This window comes from Watersipora subatra, chromosome 2 (assembly GCF_963576615.1).
Source record: "Watersipora subatra chromosome 2, tzWatSuba1.1, whole genome shotgun sequence".
Classification (NCBI taxonomy): Eukaryota; Metazoa; Bryozoa; class Gymnolaemata; order Cheilostomatida; family Watersiporidae; genus Watersipora; species Watersipora subatra.
The window spans coordinates 63,040,156-63,064,448 of NC_088709.1; the positions used below are offsets into that span (position 1 = coordinate 63,040,156).

A 24,293-nucleotide genomic window follows, 5' to 3' on the forward strand; every position below is an offset into this window, starting at 1 on the left:
AAAAAATCTGGTCAAGTCTCTACACCAGAGTTTAATATCAGCTGCTACTTGTACACTCTGTTTCACGGTGCTGAGTGATTATTTGGTCTACGTGATAACTAGTTCCAAAATGTGGCAGGCATTTGTGTAAAGTTGGGTACAATATTTATAGGCTGTTTCTTTAATTTGGTGAGTGTAGTCTTTCCTGTAGGTTGTGCTACAGATTACAATGTTGAACATTAGACTAACTCACCTAATAAGCCAGTGAGAAACAGCTTCTTAAGGCGAGGTCACACGAGCACCGAACCGAACTAAATGAGGCAAAACGACGTCGCTCTCAGCTGTAAAAAGTTTGGCCGAAGACATTTCTAGCCAAAATGAACTATTTCGGTACTGCTCGAAATTTCGTGCCGAACCCTTGCTCTTATTGGCTGGTTAAAATTCTAGAATTCTAGCGAGCACGCGTCACATTTCTCCTTACGTGCGAGTAAAGTTAAAAAAGAAATGGGACGATACTTTTATTTCGTTAAATAAACAACATGAAGCAATTTACGACAAGGTTCACCCGGACTTGTGATTGGGTTGCATAAATGTAAGATGTTGCACTTAAGTTTTGGATAAATGTAAGGGAATGGTTGTGATTTTCTTTTGTGTGGAATATAAGTAATGTGTCATATTCATCCTAATGAAGTATCGTTGACTGATTTATTTATGTAAAACCACAGTACTATAATAAAAACTGATTTTGTTTGTTATGTACTCAGAATAGAAAAACATTCATATGTTAATAAAAAAATATAATTATGTTGATGAGAAGGGTTAGCAAAATCTTTGTATCGAGTGATTAATTTTGAGCAGCTGAACAATCTTCTGATAAATCTGCTGTGTAATTATAATTGTTCCTCAAAGTTTTTTGTTTACAATAGAAATGTTTAACTCAAATACATAAAAACTACTAATGAAACCGTGTCTTGTCTCTATACGTATGGTATCTAAGAAGCGAAGTTACTTTGGTGGCCGTGTGACATGTGCCCCGAACCGAACCAGCCTCCGAACCGAACCGATCCTACGTCGGTTCGGTGCTCGTGTGACCACGCCTTTAGAGTTGTCTTTTTCACTATAACGCTTTTAGGGCACACTAAAACATCCCCATGCAACTAGCAGAGCTCTTTAATCAATAAAAGGCTGCCTGTAATTCATCTCAGTATCAGTAATAGCAGAGATGGAATATAAACAAGCTCTAGTAAAACAAGTGGTTATTCACAATTCAACACAGCTCGCGCAGTCAAGTGTGAAATTTCTTGCAATGACCTTATAATGAAAAGAAGATGTTGAGCCTTGAATATTTCCAAGCGAATCAAATCGCTACAATAATTTGCTAGTCAGCCATAGTGAGATCTAAATACAGCCAAGAGAGGTAAGTGTACGCCAATTTTATTTCAGCTAACTAAAGCAGCTGTTTTTACTAGTCAGCTGGTGAATGTTTACTTACATTTGCATCAAGTTTACAAAGATTAAAAGCTATTAGTGTTTTGTAGGTTTCTCTTAATGCTTGTAAATTCAACACTGAATAAACTTTAGTAATTCAGTGGGTCCTGAATGGCATTTTCAATGAGATATATGTGAACTCAATGTTGAAAGGCTTTCACACAACTTCATAAAAACCTATTTAATTGCGTATTTACCTATGTATTTACCATTTACCATTTACCCATCATCTGTGTGCAACTTTCTTTAACTTGATAATGAGAGTCTCAACTGTCAAAGTTCAGGTTTTAGCTTTTACTTTTACTTTTACAGGTTTTAGCTCAAAGTCCAGTTAGCTTTTACAAAGCTAACTGGTTTTGACCAGTTAGCTTTGTAAAAGCCGTTTAATTGGTCAACTAACTAAAATAAAGCAGCTTCAATGTTTTGCATGCATATTAGATTGATAGGAAATGAAACTATCACAAGCAGTGGTATTTTGATATACATATTAATCTCAAATTTAGTTTGTGTGCTATTAAAATTTAGGAATGAAATATCCGTTTCATGCTAGATTTGATCTCGGAACCTCCCATTGACCAGGCTAATATCTTACCAATTGAGCTACGTGAGATTGATGGATTCATTAGGCAATATGTGTCGCTACATGGTTGGGAATATGCATACCGCTCTGTGTGCGGTACAACGCCATTTTTTGCTTGCTCCTATTAGTAACTTTAGCAGTAGGTTATTGGCTTACTAAAATTAGCCATTGACTATGTGCCAGGCTAATGACAAATGGCAAGCAACTACAGTAATACTTCAACTTACGAGTGCTCCAAAGTACGAGAAACTTGAGATACGAGCCAGCTTTTAAGCAAGTTTTAGCACTAACATACAAGCCATTTTTGAGATACGAGCACATGAGTCAGTTGCCAAGTATGCCGGAGGTGCTTTATGACAACAGCATCAATCTGTATTTTTCAACTGCTCAGGTTATACTTTTGTACAGTGTTTTTGTGCAATTTTCAGTGCAGAATTATGTGAATTAAAAGTACTCTGCGTTGAACAAAAGTTTGCCAGTAAAATGAAAGATAATGCAAAGAAAAAGCGAATGATAACAGTTGATATTAAACGGAAATATATTGAAAATTATGCAAAATGTGTATGCGTGATTGAGCTAGCTCAGCAATATGACAGAAATACATCCACAATTATCAAACCGAAGGATTATATTCAGGGCATTTAGCTCGCAAAAAGACTAACCATAGTTTCTAAACGGCGCAGCAATCTTCACGACCGCCGATGGAGAGACCGCTCAGGCATTGGATAAAAGATAAAAGAATTGACCGGTGACAGCGTAACTGAAACGACGCTATTTGAAAAGGCCGGCGCTGTCTAACAAAACTATAAAAACAGACATTCGGACAAGTTGGCTAGTGGTTGTGCATTAAACCTCTGTGACGACACCTGTGTTCATCCTAATCGCAACATGTTGAAAGAGCGACAAAGGCAAATGTCCTTAGATAGGTTCATCTTAAAACGGCCGGCTAGTCGTGAAAGCGACACAAAGGAAAAATTAGCTAACTAGCGAGAAACTTCAAACTTTGAACGCCGAAGAAATTTGAACTATGTTAAGTTAAAAATGAAAGTTTACTTTTAGATTTGCTTCTAAGTTTGTCTTTGAAAACTTTGATGAAACCCAAATTTATCCAAAGTCAACTGTTGTAATGAAAGATAACTTATATCTCCCCCTCTGGCAAATGCTAGCATTAGCTGTTATTGTATGTATTTAATTTTACATTTTAATTTATCACATTTCCTTACATTATTTTTTATTTGTTTCTTTTTGAAAGTATGTGGTAAGTTAGGACAATAACCAACATGTTCTTTCTGTTACAAAATCTTGTTTTGAGTGTTTGATTTGCATTTTTAGAGTATGGAAACCAATCAATATATATTTAATTGTTCTAAATATAAATAAATTGCACCAACATGCGAGTAAATTGACATACGAGCTCAGTCTCGGAACGCATTAAGCTCGTAAGTCGAAGTATGACTGTACATTACCTGTCACTGTTAAAAGCATGATTTTAATACCCCTGCAACACCGAACATTCCGCAAGTATAACATAAATGCCATAGTAGTTTGCATGCATACATCAGTTTTTAAATGTCCATTTTTTCTAAAATAACTCAAATGTTTTTCAAACTACTAAAATGTAAAAAGTACTTTCAAGTAGAAAGTACCGACAAAAAATGATGTAATTAAGTTTAAGTAAGTTTGTTATTTTTAATTCTTTCTACTAAAGTAAAGCCTTTTGCAAACTTTTAGTGTTTTAAATACATTTGCAGCCAAATATGAAAGGCAACATCACAATCGACTGCTTGAAAGCAGAGAAAGCTCCAACTATTTTGAAATAGTGCTAACAATACTAGGCATGGAAACATATATTGTCAATGTTTAGAATAAGTTTATTTGAATAAACTCTGGTATTTCTTTACAAATCTGAATAAATAGCTGAACTTTAGCCTTTGTTATCGTTGTTTGTTAATGTTTTACAGCTGAAACATAAATTACTATAGCGAACTTTGAGACAGTATATTTTTCATATCAGTTCATTATGACAGCTACAACAGGAGTGACCAACTGTTTAATCACAACATAACAAGTATTATCAGCAGCTGGCAAGCCAACCTAGAAAAGCAAAAAAGCCACATAAACCAGTAAGCTATAATTACATTACATTAGAAATAAGCTATGAAAAGCTTGACAAAAAAGGACAATAATATTTCAACACTCCCACTAGGTTACTGGTTTTGTAATATCAATTAAGTTCTATTAGATTTAGTAATTTTGTGAATCTCTCACGTGGTATCGGTTTAGTTAGGATGTCAGCTACCATACTATTATTAGGGCAAATACTCTAAACTAATCCGCTTGTTTACTACAGCTTCTCTCGTGAAGTGAAATTTGATGTCTATATGTTTTATGCGGACATGTTCATTAGAATTGTGTGCGATTTTTATGGCGGCTTTATTGTCAACCATCATCTTGGTTGGTTTGGCAGACGCTGATAGACCAATGCCGGTGATGAGTTTATTCAGCCACATTGTTTCTTTAGTACCATGGAAGAGTGAAATATATTTAGATTCAGCCGTAGACACTGCTACTACACTTTGCCTTTTGCTTAACCAGCTGATCGGCGCACCAGATAGAAATAATATGTTTCCAGACATAGAGTGTCGATCATCCAGATCTCCTGCTCAGTTAGCATCAGTGTAGCCAAACACTTTGTTATTACTAGATCGGTGATATGTGATTCTGATTTTAAGTGATTCCTTGAGGTAGCGTAATATGTGCTTTGCTGCTGTTAGATGAGCTTCTGTTGGGGCTGCACAGTATTTAGACTCTGCTCCCACTGCATGAGAAATGTCTGGACGAGTTGCTATAGTTAAATATAAGAGACTTCCCAACATAGCTTGGTAGCTCTCCGGTTGCACAGGCTTGCTAACACCATCATCCTTTACGAGCTTAACATTCATATCGGCTGGTGTTGACACCGGCTTTGCATCTTCCATGCCAAATCGTTTTAGAATCTGTAAAATATAGTGATTTTGATTTAAACTAGCTGTTTCTTCCTCTCGTTTAATGTTGATGCCCAAGCAGTAATGCAACTTTCCAAGATCTTTCATTTTGAAACGTGTTGCCAAATTTTGTTTGACCAAGCTCATCTCTTGTTCAGTGTCACTCATGATAATGAGATCATCAACATACACAGCTATAATTGTATTACCACTATCATTATCTTGAACATAAACACAGGAATCTGCGCCAGATCGTCTGAAATTGATTGATTTGAGATATTCGTCCAATACAGTGTTCCAACATCTTGGTGATTGCTTAAGTCTATACAGCGATTTGCGAAGTTTGCATACTAGGCTGGCCTGTTGTGGTTCAATGAATCCTTCAGGTTGAGTCATATAGATATTCGCTTTCAGTACTCCGTTCAAGAATGCAGGGACAACATCTATTTGATGTATACTCGTTTTGCGCTGTAGAGCATATGCCAACAGCGTACGAATAGATGTGAATTTGACGACTGGTGCAAATGTTTCTTCATAATCTATTCCAGCTTTTTGTGCATATTCTTTAGCGACTAAACGCTCCTTAAACCTGTCTACAGTCCCATCAGCAGCGAGTTTGGCTTTAAACACCCATTGAGATCCTATTGGCGTTCTACCTGGAGGTAATGGTACAAGGTCCCATGTATCATTTTCTGTTAGAGATTGGTATTCAGAATTAGCAGCAGACAGTCACTCCTTAGCCTCAGAACTCCCTCTTGCTTGCTCAAATGTTTGTGGTTCAATAATTTGACAAGCTTCATATGCGGTATGAGAACTTTGTGATGTTTGATCTGCATATTCGTCTATGCCGTAACGTTTGTGGGCTCTTCGTACACGATTAGATCGCCTCGGCTCTTCACCGATTTCATGTACAGTGTCCTTTTTAGCTTCTTGGGGTGCAGGCACAACAACGCCTACAGTGGCTACTGGTACATTACTTGATGATATCTTTATCTGACTCCCAAAGTCTGACTCATTAAATACAACATCACGTCTAACGATAACCTTTCTAGTTTGCTCGTTGAACAATTTATAAGCTTTCGATGTGATACTGTATCCAGTAAAGCGTAATTTCTCTGCTTTGATATCTAACTTTTGCCTCTTTTGATTTGGGATATGGGCATAACCTGCGTATCCAAACACTCGTAAATGTCTAGCATCTGGTTTCTGTTCATACCACTTTTTGTAAGGGGTTATGTTGTCATTGTGTGATCTAGTAGGAAAACGATTCCTAACATATACCGCTGTAGCAACTGTTTCAGCCCAGTATTCTTTTGAAAGTTTTCCATGAGGCATCATAGTTTGAGCAGATTCAGCAAGTGTACAATTGAGCCTTTCTGTCACACCATTTTGTTCTAGAGAGTAGGCTGAAGTTACTTCGTGATGAATTCCTAGTGTCTTTAAATAGCTATTGAACTCGTTTGACATATACTCGCCCCCACCATCAGACCTAAGAGTACCTATCTTTTCCCCTGAAAGGTTTCTAACTAGAACTTTAAATTCCTTAAATTTGTCAAGCACTTCAGATTTATAACATAAAAAATACACAGCAGAATATCAAGAAAAATCATCAATGAATCATACAAAATATTTACTGCCACCAATCGATTCAGTTTCAAAAGAGCACACCTCTGAATGAATTAATTCTAATGTACGTTTAGATTTGATACCTCCCACTGAGTGAAATGGTTTTCGCGTTATTTTTCCTTCCACACAGCTCTCACAGAAGGAAATACTGCCACTAGGAATTTTGATCCCCATTAATACATTGCTATAATTTGACTTACTTAGAGTTGTTTCACTTGCATGAGCAAAGCATTTATGCCAAGCGTCGATAGCTGTGGCTGCAATTTCGTCTGTATTTCTGCATACTGGCTCACAATCCAGATAATAAAGTTTATTCCTCATATTACCCGTAGTGCGTTATCTTTTCTGTTCACCCTTTAACCAACATCTACTTTTACCAAACTGGACAATATTTCCTTTTTCGGTGGCTGATCTTACAGAAAACAAGCTATCAGTTAGACTTGGCACATGTAAGAAGTCATAGATAACAGCCGTCCTACAAACTTTGCGCCCTAGGTTGAGCCTTACATTAACGTTACCAACGCCTATGGCATCAACTATGTGTCCATCACCTGGGCTGACTTTCTCCGAGGTATCTAAGGTATGATACTCAGTAAACCACTCATGGTGAGGTGTCATGTGATGAGATGCACACGAGTCTATACTCCATAGTGAATTTTGCGTTGATGTAGAGTTTTCTACAATGAATGCAAAGTCAGTATTACTATTATCTGTTGATACTTGTTTTGCTGTGTGCTGCTGTGATCTCTTTTGATTGTCTGGACAGTAACGGAGAATATGTCCTTGTTTTTGACAGCCAAAACATACCAAAGGCTGTCTTGGTCTGCTGTAATGTTTTGTTTGTGACCAGAGCAGCATCCGGCGGGTGATTTAAGTTGCTTCCGTCACGTTGCCTTTCTATTTGTTTCTGCTCTTCATTTTTCAATGATTGTTCTACAAATTCTAAATTTAAATCATCCCCTCGAGCCTATAGCTGTCAGGAAGGCTGCCTAGCAGTGTGACCAGCTGATCCTCTTCATCAACAGCTGCATTGATTGCTGCTGGTCTATCAGTTAAGTCATTCATATGTTTAAGGTGATGTTCTATAGGTGTACCTTCTTTCATGACACTTTGAAAGTATTGCTTTTTTAAAAACAGTTTGTTCACCAGAGTATTTCATTCAAAATTTGCTTGCAATTTATTCCATGCAGATTTTGCATCTGCAAATTCTGTTATAAGATACAGTACATTGTCACTTACTGCAAGCACTATAGTAGAGAATGCTTTGCTGCAATTCTTCGTGAATGCAGATTTGACATCGACAGCTGCATCATCTGCAGGAGCTTCTTCGGTACCCTCCACAAAACCATACAAGTCTTTGGCTATCAGCAGATGTTTCATTTTGTATTTTTATGTTGAGTAGTTGGTTCGACTAAATTTGTCTATCGACCATTTTTCCTCCGCCATTACGAATGATTACTCCAGAGGTATTATATAGTCTTTGCAACTAAATGATCCAGTTTTCCAACAGAGAGTCAAGCAGTAGTCAATCTGGTAACTGGGTCCATAACCTGTTGTTTGTTTATGTTTTATAGCTGAAACATGAATTACTATAGCGAACGTTGAGACAGTATATTTTTCATATCAGTTCAATATGACAGCTGCAACAGGAGTGACCAACCTTTTAATCACACCATAACAAGTATTATCAACAGCTAGCAAGCCAAGCTAGAAAAGCATAAAAGCCACATACACCAGTAAGCTATAATTACATTACACTAGAAATAAGCTATGAAAAGCTTGACAAAAAGAACAATAATATTTCAACAGTTATTACCAATTAAAAATGCTATAAGAGTAATCGCTACAATTTCTCAATTACTATGTATTTCTATTAACATGTGATACTTGATAGCCAACATGAGTATTTGTCTTGTGACTTGCTGCGGAAAGCCTGTTTGTATTCATATAACTTCCTACTAATTGACCTAGTGACAGTGAGTTTCAAAATACATCATGTCACATATGCATGTAAATAAATGCTAGCAAATTCACAATAGACTAGTTGGTAACAGAATTCTGAGCGCTTTTCTATGTGTGCCCTCATGCTTTTGAATTCCTTTTTATGGCTTCTTTATAGTAGGCATGAGCAATATTTATTATTAGCAGTACGCAGCAAAGAGCAACTAAGGCCTACGTTAAGACAAGCTTGAGGTTATCTTCTGCAAATAACATTTTGTCAAGTTTGATTAACTCTATTTAAGTACTACGGATATTTATAAAGGAAATAGTCACTCAATGATTCTAAAGCTACTATTGCTAGTAAGAAAAACCTTCAGTGTTGGTGATTGTTGATACAAGCCTCACTTGTGTTTTGATCTCAAGGAAACTCACGCTACATTCAGGTAGTCTGATAAAATACATGAACTGTACTGATAAAACTGGACTCAATTTCAGTTTTAATAGAAATAAAGAAAATGCTAAGTGTGACAAATTTCTATCAGTTAGGAAATATTCATTTTATTGAGCTCTTAAAGCTTAGAGTTTATCCTGTTGTATAATTTCAAAGTCTATTTTAGAAACCATGAGTTCACACAAGCTCTTAAAGATAAGAGTTGATTCGTAGGTTCATCTAAAGTTGGCTTCATAAGTCATGAGCTCTATTTGATAAAGTTTTGTAATGGCCGCCAAAATAGAGTGCCTGTTACATATGCTCAACTTTAGAATGATAATGATTTTATTGTCTATGTTCCAACAAACACTGAGCCTAAATTGACAGGTTAGCAATTTATTTGCCATGAGGGAAAAGTGGGCACAAATATTAAAGGTTAACACAGAAGAAAATAAACACTAGTTTGAATAATGAGATCATTAATGATAGTATAATGACCAAACCCATTTTGACGTAAAATATTAATATATATATATATATGTCTATATATGATATATATGTCTATATATGATATATATGTCTATATATGATATGATATATATATATATATATATATACATGTATATATATATATATATATACATGTATATATACAGTCATACTTCGACTTACGAGCTTAATGCGTTCCGAGACTGAGCTCGTATGTTAATTTACTCGCATGTTGGTGCAACTTATATATATATAGAACCGTTAAATATATATTGATTGGTTTCCATACTCTAAAAATGCAAATAAAACACTCAAAACAAGAAATTGTAACAGAAAGAACACGTTGGTTATTGTCCTAATTTACCAAATGCTTTCAAAAAGCAACAATTAGAAATAATGCAAGGAAATTTGATTAATTCAAATGTAAAATTAAATACATACAATTGCAGCTAACGCTAGCATTTGCCAGAGAGGGAGATATAAGTTATCTTTCATTACAACAGTTGACTTTGATAAATTTGGATTTTATCAATGTCTTAAAAGACAAACGTAGAAGCAAACCTAAAAGCAAACTTTTATTTTTAACTTAACGTAAATTAAAATTTCTTCGGCGTTCACAGTTTGAAGTTTCTCGCTGGTTAGCTAATTTTTCCTTTGTTTCGCTTTCATGACTAGCCGGCCGTCTTAAGATAATCCTATCTAAAGACATTTGCCTTTGTCGCCCTTTCAACATGTTGCGATTAGGACGAACGCAGGTGTTGTCACAAAAGGTTAATGCACGACCACCAGCCAACTTGTCCGAATGTCTATTTTTATAGTTTTGCTAGATAGCACCGGCCTTTTCATATAGCATTGTTTCAGTTACGCTGTCACCGGCCAATTGTTTATCCAATGCCTGAGCAGTCTCTCCATCAGCGGTCGTGAAGATTGCTGCGCCGTTTAGAAACTATGGCCAGTCTTTTTGTGAACTAAATGCCTTGAATATAATCCTTCGGTTTGATAATTGTGGATGTATTTCTGTCATATTGCTGAGCTAGCTCAATCACGCATACACATTTTGCATAATTTTCAATATATTTCCGTTTAATATCAACTGTTATCATTCGCTTTTTCTTTGCATTATCTTTCATTTTACTGGCAAACTTTTGGTCAACGCAGAGTACTTTTAATTCACATAATTCTGCACTGAAAATTGCACAAAAAAGACGGTACAAAAGTATAACCTGAGCAGTTGAAAAATACAGATTGATGCTGTTCTCATAAAACACCTCCGGCATACTTGGCAACTGACTCACGTGCTCGTATCTCAAACATGGCTTGTATGTTAGTACTAAAACTTGCTTAAAAGCTGGCTCGTATCTCAAGTTTCTCGTACATTGGAGCAATCGTAAGTTGAAGTATTACTGTATATATATATATACATATATATATATATATATATATACATATATATGTACATGTATATATATGTATATATATGTATATATATATATAAATATATGCACCTGAGACCATCCAACACATCATCAGTGGATGCAAGCAGCTAGCAAGAAACGCATACACTGAGCGGCATAATCATGTCGCAGGTGTTGTGTATAGAAGTCTATGTGACGAGTATGGCCCTAATAAATCACAACACTGGTGGGAAGCTCCTGGTAAGGTCAATGAAAATGACTGCGCTAAGATCTTCTGGGACTTTTACATCCGGACTAGTGGTGGTGGACAAGGATTACAAGAGGACTACTATAATAGATATAGCAGTACCAAATGACTACAATATAGACAGCAAAGAAAAGGTAGAGAAATATCGCCCACTTAGAGAAGAGATTGAAATATGCTGGAATGTAAGAACAACTGTAATCCCAGTAGTCATTGGGGCACTGGGCGCAATAACACCGGCGCATAAAATGTGGCTTGCCCAAATACCAACAACAATCAACTCAGGTGAGTTGCAGAAAAGTGCGCTATTGGGAACAGCTAAGATCTTGAAGCGAGTGCTCAAACTCCCAGGTCTCTGGTAGGAGACCCAATTTAGAGCAGACATTACCACCCATACGGTTTAACCGGGGTGAGGAAACAATTTTATATATATAAAATTTATATTTTTCATATATATATATATATATATATACGTATGTCCAATACGACATTTATGTATATAGATGTTGTGTAAGACCTTTGCTATTTAGCATTCTCAAAGGTTTTATCAACACCACTAAAATAATTTAGAATACTTTACCTTACAAAAAGGGTTGATATAAACAGCTCTTAGATACTTAAGAGATACTTAATAAAATACTTAAGCTGTTTTGGTTCATTGGTTGTTTCATGACAAAATAGCCATTCACTCGTATTGCACCGAATGAAAATAAAGTAGGGCCATATTGAGACATGTATTGATAAGCCACCCAGTTTCATGCATTAAAAAGTCGTTAATATTTAGAGGATGCTGTATCCCAATACAAGATAAGTAAACAAAACAAGATAGTGTACCCATATACAAAATGAGATAACATCAGAATCAGTCACTGACTTAGTCTTAGTGAAGATGACTAATCAAGCTCTTCTTAAATATATTTATTAAATCTCAGTCAGGGTGACCAAAAGTTATTAATGCTGTTTTGTGTATACATGTGGGTAAAAAATTGTTTCCTCACACCTGTTAACACTAATGAGTGGTAATGTTTATTAAAGCTTGGATGTCCTTCTAAAAACCAATACCTCCCTATCGGAGAAACATTTGAAAGGTGCTTGCATATACCAATGATTCTGATTCCGGTAGTCAAGGATTATTTTTGTGAAATAACACCTACAGTTTGTCGTGTTAGATATTTACAAATATATATATATATAGATGCTGTGTAAGACTTTGGCTGCTTATCATTCTCACAGCTTTTTATCAAAAATACTCAAATAAATTAGCATAGACAAAACCATAAACAAAACAACTAAATCCTTATTGTGATAATTTAACTAGCGATTGTTTTGTTTTAAAGAAAATCTATAAACTTGTCAGATATGTGAATGGTGCATGCTAGAAAGCTTCTCATTTATTGCCCAGGCTTCAGTTTTACACTAAATATACAAGATAACCAACAAACTATGAGTCTAGATGACTTTAAAAATAATTGATCTGAACTTTACTTACTAAAAAGCCAACCTGTTTTTTTAATTTTATGCAAGTTGAAGGTAGTTCTGCATCTTTATTAATTTAACTCAAATACCTTTGTTGTCATTACCAAAGCATTTAACTAACAGTAATTTCATCCTATTGAAAGACCTAAATGAAAGTTCAAATTTTATGGTATGCTACTATATTCTCAAAATAGGAAAAAGGATAAAACCAAGAAGTAAATAGAAAAAAGAATTAGACAAAAACACAAGTAAAGCACTGAGTTTAATGCTATTTTACTTTACTAGTGTTACTTCTGGGCCTCTAACAATCACAATGGAGCATCCACCTCAAATGCAGCAGCCACAGCAACCACTACAGCAACCACCACAACAGCCCTTACAGCCACAGTATGCTGCCCAGCCTGGTGTTACAATTGTAACACAGAATCCTCTAGGAGGAGGTTATAAACTGAGACCAACAGCCCTAAAACAGTTGAAGGGGTGAGCAAATTGTTTAGTAGTTTATTTTTATACGAGGTTCTATCCTGGTAGGCAATTAGTGAATGCATCTGATATATGAGATAACCAAAATAAGTTGTTTTTTGAAGTATTTCTCTGTCCATTTTGATAAAATAATATTGTGGTTTAAGAAATCTAAATTTAATAGCAAATGCTATTGAAAAAATAATAAGAAGTAAATAATATGAATTCAACCGCTCATCTATAAAGTATCATATCTGGCTTGACCGAAAAATGGCATCGAAATGCAAACAGTATGATTCACAGCTTCAGTAATTTTCTGTTTGAGCAAAATAAAATAAAAGAGAATGCAGAAAACATTTTGGAGAAACAAGCCAAACGCAAAAAAGTGTAAAGCTTGTAATAAAATGACTACAATTGTTTCAAATAGTTGATAGTTTGCTAGAATTTAAAAATTTAATTTATTGTACACCTGCAAAAATATGCTACAAAATACGCATAATTCAATTCTTATGGATAGCAGATGTTTCTGTTTTGACAATCTAAGAACAAATGGTTCTGTTACAGATTATCAATCACTCAAGTAGTGATGGGAGCACTTTGTATTCTATTTGGAATCATTCTCATACCTGTTGAACTCAGCACAAATAATGGCTGGGTCTCTGTCACTGGTTATGGCATTTGGAGTGGAGTCTACGTGAGTAATTATGAACCATGATGATTTTTACAATATTAATATGTACAAGAGTTTTTGCTCATGACGCTAACCATAAAAAATCCCACAATTATTTTGAATATAAAATGAAAAATCAGTTACTTTGCAAGAGAAAAAAATAAAGACAGAATCGGGATACGCATATATGTAAATATATGTAGACAATGGTAATCTTATTACAGCTTTTGTTAGTAAGCTAGTTAATAGCAGTCAGTAACGGAACATACTTTTAAGTGATTATATTGTTTGCAGAAAACCTAGGTTTGCGGTTTGATGTCACATTAGGCAAGCTTAATCTTTTTAATGAACCAATCTATAAGGCTACAAGTTATTAGTTAATATTAGCATATTATTTACTAGTCTATTAGTCAAAAAATCAAGAAAATTAAAGTCAGACTGAGCAGCAGAAATGAGAACTGATAGCTAATAACATGGGAAGAAACAAGTCAGATAGCCTAATGAGTCACAGAGCCTACTGTGTCACATAATCCACCATATCACATAATCCGCCATATCACGTAGTCTGCCATATCACGTAGTCAACCATATCACGTAGTCTGCCATATCACATAGTCTGCCATATCACGTAGCCTGCCATATCACGTAGTCTGCCATATCACGTAGTCAACCATATCACATAGTCTGCCATATCACATAGTCTATCATATCACATAGTCTACCATATCACGTAGTCAACCATATCACATAGTCTAACATATCACGTAGTCAACCATATCACATAGTCTAATTTATCACATAGTCTACCACATCACATAGTCTACCATATCACATAATCTACGATATCACATAGTCCACCATATTACATAGTCCACCATATTACATAGTCTACCATATTACATAGTCTACCATATCACATATCCACTAGCTGGCCATATTATATAGCCAGCTTTGCCGCAAAAGGTTTAACAAAAATATAGGTGTAACTTTTGTAGCAATATGCACATGTGTTAAACATTGTTTTCTTTTTGAAACGATCTGTACTGACATGTTATGATACACTAGTCTCTTGGTGATGCAATAACTATCAGTTCTGATCTCATTAGTCTAACGCTGTGTTAATTTAAGATTAGCGGTAGTGACAGAATGTGGAAATAGTTCTCAGTAATAGCTTTGTTTTTAAATAAAATCAACTACTTAAAGATATGAAGCCCTGAATATAAACACATTCAAATAAGTGTAGAAATAGGCTAACTTTTAATTATGGTATTTCTTTGTCTAGAACTTTGAAGCGGTAAATTAAAAAGGAACAGTAAGTAACACATTTTCTCATTTTGACTTTATTTTCAGTTTGCTATTGTTGGAGGAAATGGACTCAGTGCTGTCAAGCATAATACTGAAGGTCGGGTAAGTAGTGCGTAGCAATTGTCATGTACAGAGATATGATGTCATATTATAGCAATCAATATATTCAATGAGACTGAGCTAAATGAAACTGTATGATTTTTATAAAATATCAATCAGGTAGTATAGTCAGACTGTGGTAGTTGATGAGATACATTATCTTAATGTGATATCTGACATTTGCTCAACCAAAGCAACATAACAATATTGTATATTAAAATAAAGGAATGTTATGATTTCAGTGCAAACTAAATCAAATTACGTGTTTATCGTGTCAAAATACACTAACACTCTTTTCTCTTTTTCTCCAGTAAGTCAGACAGAAATAGCAGAGAGAAGTTGTCAAGTTAATCTATTTGGTTTAAAATATTTAGTATTTAAAAAGAATTTTATGTGCTGCAATAGTGGCAATTGGACATAGTAATAATATTTTTATTTGCACATATAATTTTGTTCGCTTGTAGATTACTGCCACTTTGGTTCTTAACATCATCAGCTCAGCTCTATTCTTTCTACCACTGATTTCGATGGCTTCCACTGGTGTGGGTCTTAATGCTTCTTCTCGCTGTCGAGGTTACTACTACTACACATCTTGCTCAGTAAGTGTTAATCTTTCAAGTAACAATTAGATGTGTTTCTCACTAGGGATAGAGCTAAAGCTAACCAGTATCAGTAAATACATTACACCAGCAACCAACATAGGTGTTTGTAGAAGCCCTCAGTTTATTAAGCGCTTAACAAACACTTTTATCTATTATTAATAATTAGTCACGCGATAGTTAAAAGCTATACAAGCTCGTATGTGCAATAAAAGCTGAGATAGAAGTATTTTGTAATAGTACTATCCATGATGACCTAACCTGAAGAAATAGACTAGAACAAATTATACCCAATGCAGTAGCTAGATATCTAAGACTACCAAGCGAGGTGGAACAAAGTTGGGATCATCAGTTGTATCAGACTTAAAGTACTTGAGGTTGTCATAGATTACTTATGAGTCATGACTGACTTTATTTTAAATTCTCACACTAACCATAACAATAGTCATTAATATATCAACTGTAGTTTGTATTACTGGTATATTTGTATCTTACAGAGTTTTAAAACCTAAGCATCAAACTTGAAAAGCTGCACGACTTAGATGCGGCAGACATGTTCACTTTACTTTTATAGAATTTCACAGACACTGATAATTTGTATAGAAGGCTTTAAAATTGAAATTCTCAAAATTGTTGCTGTTAAAACACACCCAAAATAAACCATTACTTAACTTGCTTTGCACAGTCGATAAAAACAGTTAATGCTTTTTGAATGAATCATTAAAAAATGGCTAGTTTTTACGCTAATTTGTTAAAATTACATTTGACAATCTCCTTTGAAAAGTAGAACATGCTCAACTTGTTTGCAGGCGACAAACGCTGCTTTGTCCTTGAACATCTTTTTGGTTCTGATCTCTCTTGTGGAATTGGTGATCACGATATGGAGTGCTGTACTCTGCTGTAGAGCTGTCTGTAGTTATTGCCTCCCAACTCGCTCAAACCATCATGTGCAGTATGCTGCCCCTGCTCTCCAAACTCAACAGCAGTATGTCGTTAACCCTGAAACAGTTCTAGCTTATCAAGTCAATATGGGTGGCTACCAAGTCACAACAGCTGGTCAAGTTCCAACAGGTAACTTTTTAAAGTCTAAAACCATTATACTTACGTAGCATTAAGTGTAAGTAGCATGAAATATATATATATATATATATATATGTATATATATACATGTACTTGGGAAAAGCGTAAAATCTGAGCAGAGTGCCTAATAATAAAATCAGAGCAAGTTAATATCAGTAAAACAGACTGTAACTATAGATAAAACGCTTTATTACTCAGTATCATGCTTGGTAAGAGCAATCTTCAGATAAAGTGCTTGTTCTAGTTTTGATTACTTCATAGACAGCTAAAACTCTTAAAATTATTAAAACTTCATAGCTGGATGATTATGGTCGATAAAGGCTTCATAGAAGCATCAGTTTTTAAAATTTGACAGTAAGAATTTGCTAGTGTGCCTACAAGCACTGATAAGTTCATTGTGTTTGTTCAATGAAGTTAGGTGTGTCCTGTAAATGATATAAAAAGTTTTTTTATACACAAGGCAGAGTTTTTAGAGCCATTAATTAGCGAGATGGACTGCTCCAATATTCTCCAGTTGATGGAATAAATTATGCTGAAATCTTTTAATCACCATATGTACTTGCTGAGCTCGATGGCAGTTATTTTGTTTCGCTGTGTGAACGACTCTTGGTGATTGTTATAGCGTGTTTTAAATGCAGTTTCTGTTAGGCTAATGTAGTTTGTTTCACCATCGTGGGACGTGACAGTGGCTTGATCAATTATTGCAGACTGCAAGCATTTTCCCTGTAGCAGGCAGTTAACTTTTATGGGACGGAGTGGCAGGAGTTTGTTTTTGTATCTTTTTTCGGTAGATTCTTTGCCATTCAAGAGTTTTTGGTTGTGTGAGTTGATGTTTTTTACATTCTTCATACAGCTGTAGCTGACTTTTTAAGTGTTTTTGTTGAATATGGTGTGTAGTAGGTAGTTCCCAAGAAATTCTTCTCTGACGATTCTTAGAAATTGTCTGCCGATGTTGGTTGCGACATGCTTGCTGAATGGTGGTTTTACCATGTAGGGTTACGAGCTGGGTTTTTTCTTTTAGTTAAAGGTGCTGTTGTTATAGGTGAGTATTGTGGTTTGTGGTTGTACCCACTACTCTTTAAGGCTGTTTGATAGATTTTGGTCGATAACTTGAATGTATTGCTGTCAGAGGAGATGGTGCAAATTCTGCTGTTTATAGCTGCAGGTAGGTTTTTGATGATGTTTCTAGGATGGTTGGATTTTGAGCTCACATAAATGGGCAAGTTATTTGGCTTTTTGAAGGGCTTATAATTGCTATTGTTTAATTTCAGGGTAATGTTGAGATAGTTCACTGACTTTCTATTTGGATCAATTGTGATCCGCAATATATATATATATATATATATATATATATATATGTATTACATATATATATATACATATATATATATATATTTATATATATATATGTATGTATTACATATATGTATATATATATATAAATATACAAATTGTTTCCTCACCCCGGATACCCCGTATGGGTGGTAGTTTCTGCTCTAACTTGGGTCTCGTAGCAGAGACCCGAGTTAGAGCAGAAATATATATACATGTATATACATCATGCTAGAGACAGTACTGTTTTGGCTATTGAAACCTCATCAGTGCAGCTCAGCTCAGAACCAGCAAAGGTGACAAATCCCATTGCCAATGAGAGTTGACTTCCTCCTATGGAACAACTACGTTGCCTCACAGACTTTAAAAAAGTCACTATGCTCCAAACCAACCAAAGTGCTCAAACCACAAATGTGACGAGCTTTGCGCTAAGGCTAATAGTTTCGTACCTTTCACAAAGTGCTCAAACGAACTGAAGTAAGGGAGCAAATACTACTGTTACAGACAGTACTGTTCCAGCTATTGAAGCATCATCAGTGCAGGTCTGAGCCGGCAAGAGAGACAAATCCTATTGCCAGTGAGGGTTGACTTCCAGCCATGAAGCAACTAAATTGCCTCAAGACTTTAAGAAAGTCAATGTGCTTACATATATGTATACTAGATGAATGCCCAGCGTTGCATAGGTAATAAAAAAAGTCTTTGCAAAAATAATTTATTTTATTTAACATATAACAACAGTTACAATTATAAATATCAAACTTTATATCATGGGAAAAGTGTTTTGTTAAAACGAATTCAAAGAAAAAATAAAACTATTTTAAAAATGTACAAATTTAAATGGGAAATAATTAGCAAGTAATGGTTAAGCAAGTTAATTAGCAAGTTTGTTTTGCTGTGATTACAATTAAAAATTATTTTGTATACAATTATATGATTTTAATTCACTTCAGTGTTGGCCTTGTAAAGCAAAATATTTTATAGAAGGGTATAGAAACCCATAGTAAGTATCCAATGCAAACACCCTCTAATAAAAATCATTAAAATTTTATATTGGCACTGTACATATTAAAAATTAGTTACAAAGCATTATGTTAACCATAGTAACTATAGGTACCTACAGCAACTTTAATGTATTTAGTGGTTATGATCTGCGAGAAAATTTAACATTACAAATTTACAATGTACTAAGTGCAATACGTACCATGAGGAGTTCTTTCTTTTGAGACAGATGTATAACATAAATGTTGAATTTAATTTGAATGAATTTAACCTGCTAAACACATACTTGAAGCTAAGTTTTAGTATGTATTTTACTAAACTTCAACTTATAAGCCAAAATTTTATCACCTATCAGTTTTCAAATTCATTTTTACTACAATTTAAAATGAATAACACTGAACTAAGATTGAGATCAAGCAAGCATCGTATCTCTTCCAAGAGTTATTGGAGGAGTTCAATAAATAGCATATCGGCATTTTCATTAGTTCGTCATAATCAGTACACTGGCTGCCAAATTTTAAATTCGAGAGAAATTTTTGTTGATATCCTACGGTGGAAAAAAGTCATCTTGTGCCCTCGGGCCCACTGTAATTAATAATATGGTGCGCGCAATTGCAAAAAGGATACACAGTATACGGTAAGAGTGATGGGTGTGATAAGAATGGCTTAGCATTATAGTTACGCACACTTATAAGTAGACTTGTGATTTAAATAACGCAAGTTGAACTCCAGGACCAAGGTGATTTTTTATTGTCAATACATATTTTATTGCTATAACTATAGACAGAAGAATGACAGACGACAGACACATTTTGAGATATATTTATAATATATATATACAGTATATTATATACATTATTTATATTATATATGTTATATATAGTATTATATAAGTTTGTATATAAAGAACTATATATATTCTATAGATATTATTATATAGGATTATATATGAAGAATTGTACATACACATGTATATATAATTCTTTTCTTTGAAATGGCTAAGCAGATGATTCCTGATTTATGATGATACAAAAATTTTTTTAATGTACATTGGTCTGGTTTGCAGATAAGCATTTAATTTGTGAAAAGGGACATTTTTATAAGAGTGATAGTATTAGTAACTTTATTATTGTTTTGTTTTCAATATGATAAACTATTTTTATTGTTTTAGCTCCAGCCGTGGTACATAAACAACCACCGAGCGGCTAAAGTGCCTGACCTCAGCAACCTCCCGCATTCTATGGCCATGGACAGACATTGCCTTGCCAAGTTTTCCAATCTGCCATCTACTCCAGCAAACCTAAATAGTTGGTCTAGCAAGATATAGCTGTTTTTTAAAGACTATCATAAATCTTACATATCCAAATAACATCACTAACATTAGTAAATGTTCAGAAATACATGACATGTTATCCTGATATCAATGTTCATTAAAGTTTCATGAACAGACAACTTCCTAATTTTTTCCTTAAACGAAAAACGTTGAAAATGGCATAGGAGTTGTTTGCTCAATTAACATGATCAGGTGGCTTCCGACTAAAACGTGATGCATTCATTCAAGAAAGCACTTTTTAAACAATCCAAACATTTTCCATTTAGTGCGATCAATGTACTGTAAATGAATATGTATGCCTACAATTTATCAAGAAGACCTGCAGGTGGTTGAGCAAGTACTAACATTTTTGCTTACACCCTCAATATCGGTCTTGGTTTGGTGTTAGCTTATGCATATATGTTATTCTGCATGTCTAACAAGACAAGAGCTCCACACTATAGTCATTATCAATAAAGGACTAACTTTGTCTACTACCAGCTTCAAAATTGACTTTAAAGTACTGATTTGACTAAATTACTGAGCTTATTGTTGTCAGTACCTCTGATATATTTACCCTAGTAAATATGTGGGAGCTATTGATAAAATGATATAGCACCAGATAAACATGAATTTACTTTATTCTATGTTAGTCTTTAGCAGATAATGAATTAAACAGATCAGAATAATCGTAAAAGTTGATACTATTTTGTCAGAACTAACAGCCTTACAGTTCAACAATAAATAATTATGAGAGAAATAATAAGCAATGTTATTACTTTTGGTTAGTTATTTCCTCTTGTAATGACTGGTTACATAACTCCAGTTACTTCACTTTACTCAATGTTGCTTTGTTTTTAACATTGACCTCCATGTAGTCTTGAAACTTGTAAATGTAGATTGCTGTTATATTATAGAGAAGCAGGAATTTGGGTACTGGATTACAATGCAATCTGTAGGGTGCAACATACACATGCTGTTTGGTTTCAAAGCATTTTGTTAAAAATGCCCCAAATATTTTTAATAAAAATGATCAATATGGTGTAGGCAAATACATATCCAGTACAATCTAGAAAAGGACCTGTAGACAGTTGAGCAAGTACAAAAATTAGGCTTACACTTTCAATATTTGTATTGTATTTGATGTTACTCTATGCGTATAGGATGCTATGTACATATATTAAAGTAAGAGCACTACAACTAAAGTTAGTATAAAATTCCAACATTAAAATTTAAAAATCAATGTATTTGAAGCCTCCTCTAGGCACCAGAAAAGTTGATTTCAAAATAGACAATTAAGTAGGCTACTGATTTGCTTGAGCTACCTAATAGCCTGGTAAGTATATCTAAGCTGCTGGTGAAATTTCATGGTAAAAAAATTGATACAAATTTATTATATTTTATTTTGTCTTCAGCGGATAATTGATTAAAAATATCATAATGATAGTAAAAGATGATATAATTTTGTCCAAAATTTACTGCCTTACTGCTAAGCAGCAAATATTCTAGAGAGAAAGAATAAGCGATGTTATATCTTATGGTTAGTTATTTCCCCTTTTTAATGACTGGTAACATAACTTTAGTCTGCACTTTGCTAACTGCTACTTTGTTGCCTAAAATTGACCTTCATTTAGTTTTACCACTGGCAAATGTAGATTGCTGCCATATTATGGAGGGGTAGGAAGTTTAGTACTGGATTCTAATGCAATCTGTAGGATGAAGCATTTACATGCAAGGAGCAAAGCTGTCACCATGTTTTACTAGGGGAGTTGTATCTCCACACATAAACCACTGTATGTAACCTAATTGCTAACTTTCCCACAATAATAATAAACAAATGGAGAACCATCTAACATCAAAAGCACTTCAAATTGGATGCTTCAACATTGTCATGAATGTTGACAATGATTATTTTTCATAATACTAATGAGTGCCTGGCTTTGCTCAGGTAGTAAAAAGTCTTTGCAAAAAAAAAATTATTTTTATTTAGCATATACAACATTTACCAGTATAACTTTTAAACTTTGTATCATGAGAAAATTGTTTTTTTGCTGTTCAAATAAAAGAAAACTAAAATAACTATAAAGGTGGTTAAAGAATAAAAAAAGCATAATATTATTATGTTTTATTAGTTATCTTGAGGTGTTGAATGATGTTCTAAAAAAAGAATCAAGGAGATTGACCCACTAAAAGCTGAGATATAGCCAGCTAAACACAGGTCTGCCTAACAAAGAATCAGAGGAAAACCCTTCGAAATTCCCGAAAACTGTGACGTATGAAATTGACTTATTGTTCATGTGCCGGAGTTGCGCACCCTTACCGCCGTTACGTATAATGATTGTTTTGGCTACGAGATGTGAAACGCTTCTTGCGATAATAAATAATTTACAGACTAGCTCTGGTTTCTCAGAAAAATCAAGCAAACATTGTGTGGTAAAGGCAATTGCCCACAACCCCTCGCCGTGATTTTCAAAAACAGAAGAGCAGATTTTGACTATTGTGCTTCAAATTTTAACTCGATCTCCACGGATATGCTTCAAAGATCCTCTGCTCAACGAACAGCGCGTGTATAGTCTTTATGCGACATCCGCGATTGCAGTTCGTTTAGAATAAGAATGTGAATTTTTGTTCAATCATCATTTTTCTACTGTGTATCTACTGCAGCATTCAGTTGATTTTCATGATTATCGTCACTATTAACAGACTGTAAGCTCACTACAGCCATAATCTTAAAAAGAATAACTTGACTGTGCTGCTCTTGCTGTAAGAAAAGAAAACGATAACTTTTGATTTGATTCTTCTATCGATCTATTATCTTATATATGATTATTTTTTATGATTATTATAATAATCATAATGCATATTATACAAAATAATAATATAACTGCATATAGAATAAATGATGTAACTAATATAATTTGTAGAAAGGGATAGCAGAATGTTGCGAAATAATAGATGCGTGTAACTATTTCATTCTAAAATTAATCTGCCTGTCAGAGGGACTGGTTCGAAATTCAGAGCAATGATTGTTAGGCCCAATTTTATTGTTCTATACTTCCAGGGATTAAACCAATTAAAACGCCGTGATTGTTATAGGAGAGCGCATTAGTTGGCTTAATTGACCAATGGCACACAAGTCGATTTCATACGTCATATATTGATGATTACCAAAACACTTATTTTTTTTGGTAGACCTGTGTTTGGCTGGCTATATCTCAGCTTCTGGTTGGTCAATCTCCTTGATTCTTCTTTTAAACCATCAGTCAACACTTCAAGATAAGTAATAAATCATAATAATATTATGCTTTTTCTATTCTTTAAATGTGAAAGAATTTGCAAGTAATGGTTAGATAAAGTATGATTATAGGTACAATTGTTACACTGGATACTGATACAACTAAAATGAATTGACAAAACAAAATAAAAATCACGGATGTATTAAATTAATAATAACAAAGAGTAGATAGAAGTGTGTCTATAGAAAATATTACTGCTGGTGCAGAAGCTATCTACTAAAATTTTGAGTAAGACAATTATACTTGTACCTCTCGATAGTCGATACTGGCACAAACGTAAAAATGGTATACCAATATTAAATACAGCAGTGAAGCGTACAATGGTACTTTGTCTGACCAAACCGAAAAAGAATGTAGAGACAGTTCCTACTCAAAAATGTCTATGTGAGTATTTTTCAGTTTTAAAATTTTCAGCGATTGTCCTCTGCAATAACCGGGAATTGAAGATTGAAATTGTGTCGTTACAGTCGTACTGTAACGGCACATT

At 34.4% G+C, this 24,293-nt stretch overlaps 1 protein-coding gene across 1 annotated transcript in view; it reads left to right on the forward strand.

Annotated features, from left to right (window-relative positions):
* The first annotated feature begins 1,367 nt into the window (after positions 1-1,367).
* The window catches only part of LOC137388435 (membrane-spanning 4-domains subfamily A member 12-like), a 41,994-nt gene continuing 19,068 nt past the window's right edge, over positions 1,368-24,293 (forward strand). Inside the window, exons 1-5 of the mRNA XM_068074921.1 lie at positions 1,368-1,396; positions 12,938-13,132; positions 13,679-13,808; positions 15,135-15,191; positions 15,653-15,787. Coding sequence (XP_067931022.1) covers positions 12,966-13,132; positions 13,679-13,808; positions 15,135-15,191; positions 15,653-15,787 — 489 coding nt within the window. The 5' untranslated portion in view covers positions 1,368-1,396; positions 12,938-12,965. The remainder of the gene's footprint in view (positions 1,397-12,937; positions 13,133-13,678; positions 13,809-15,134; positions 15,192-15,652; positions 15,788-24,293) is intronic.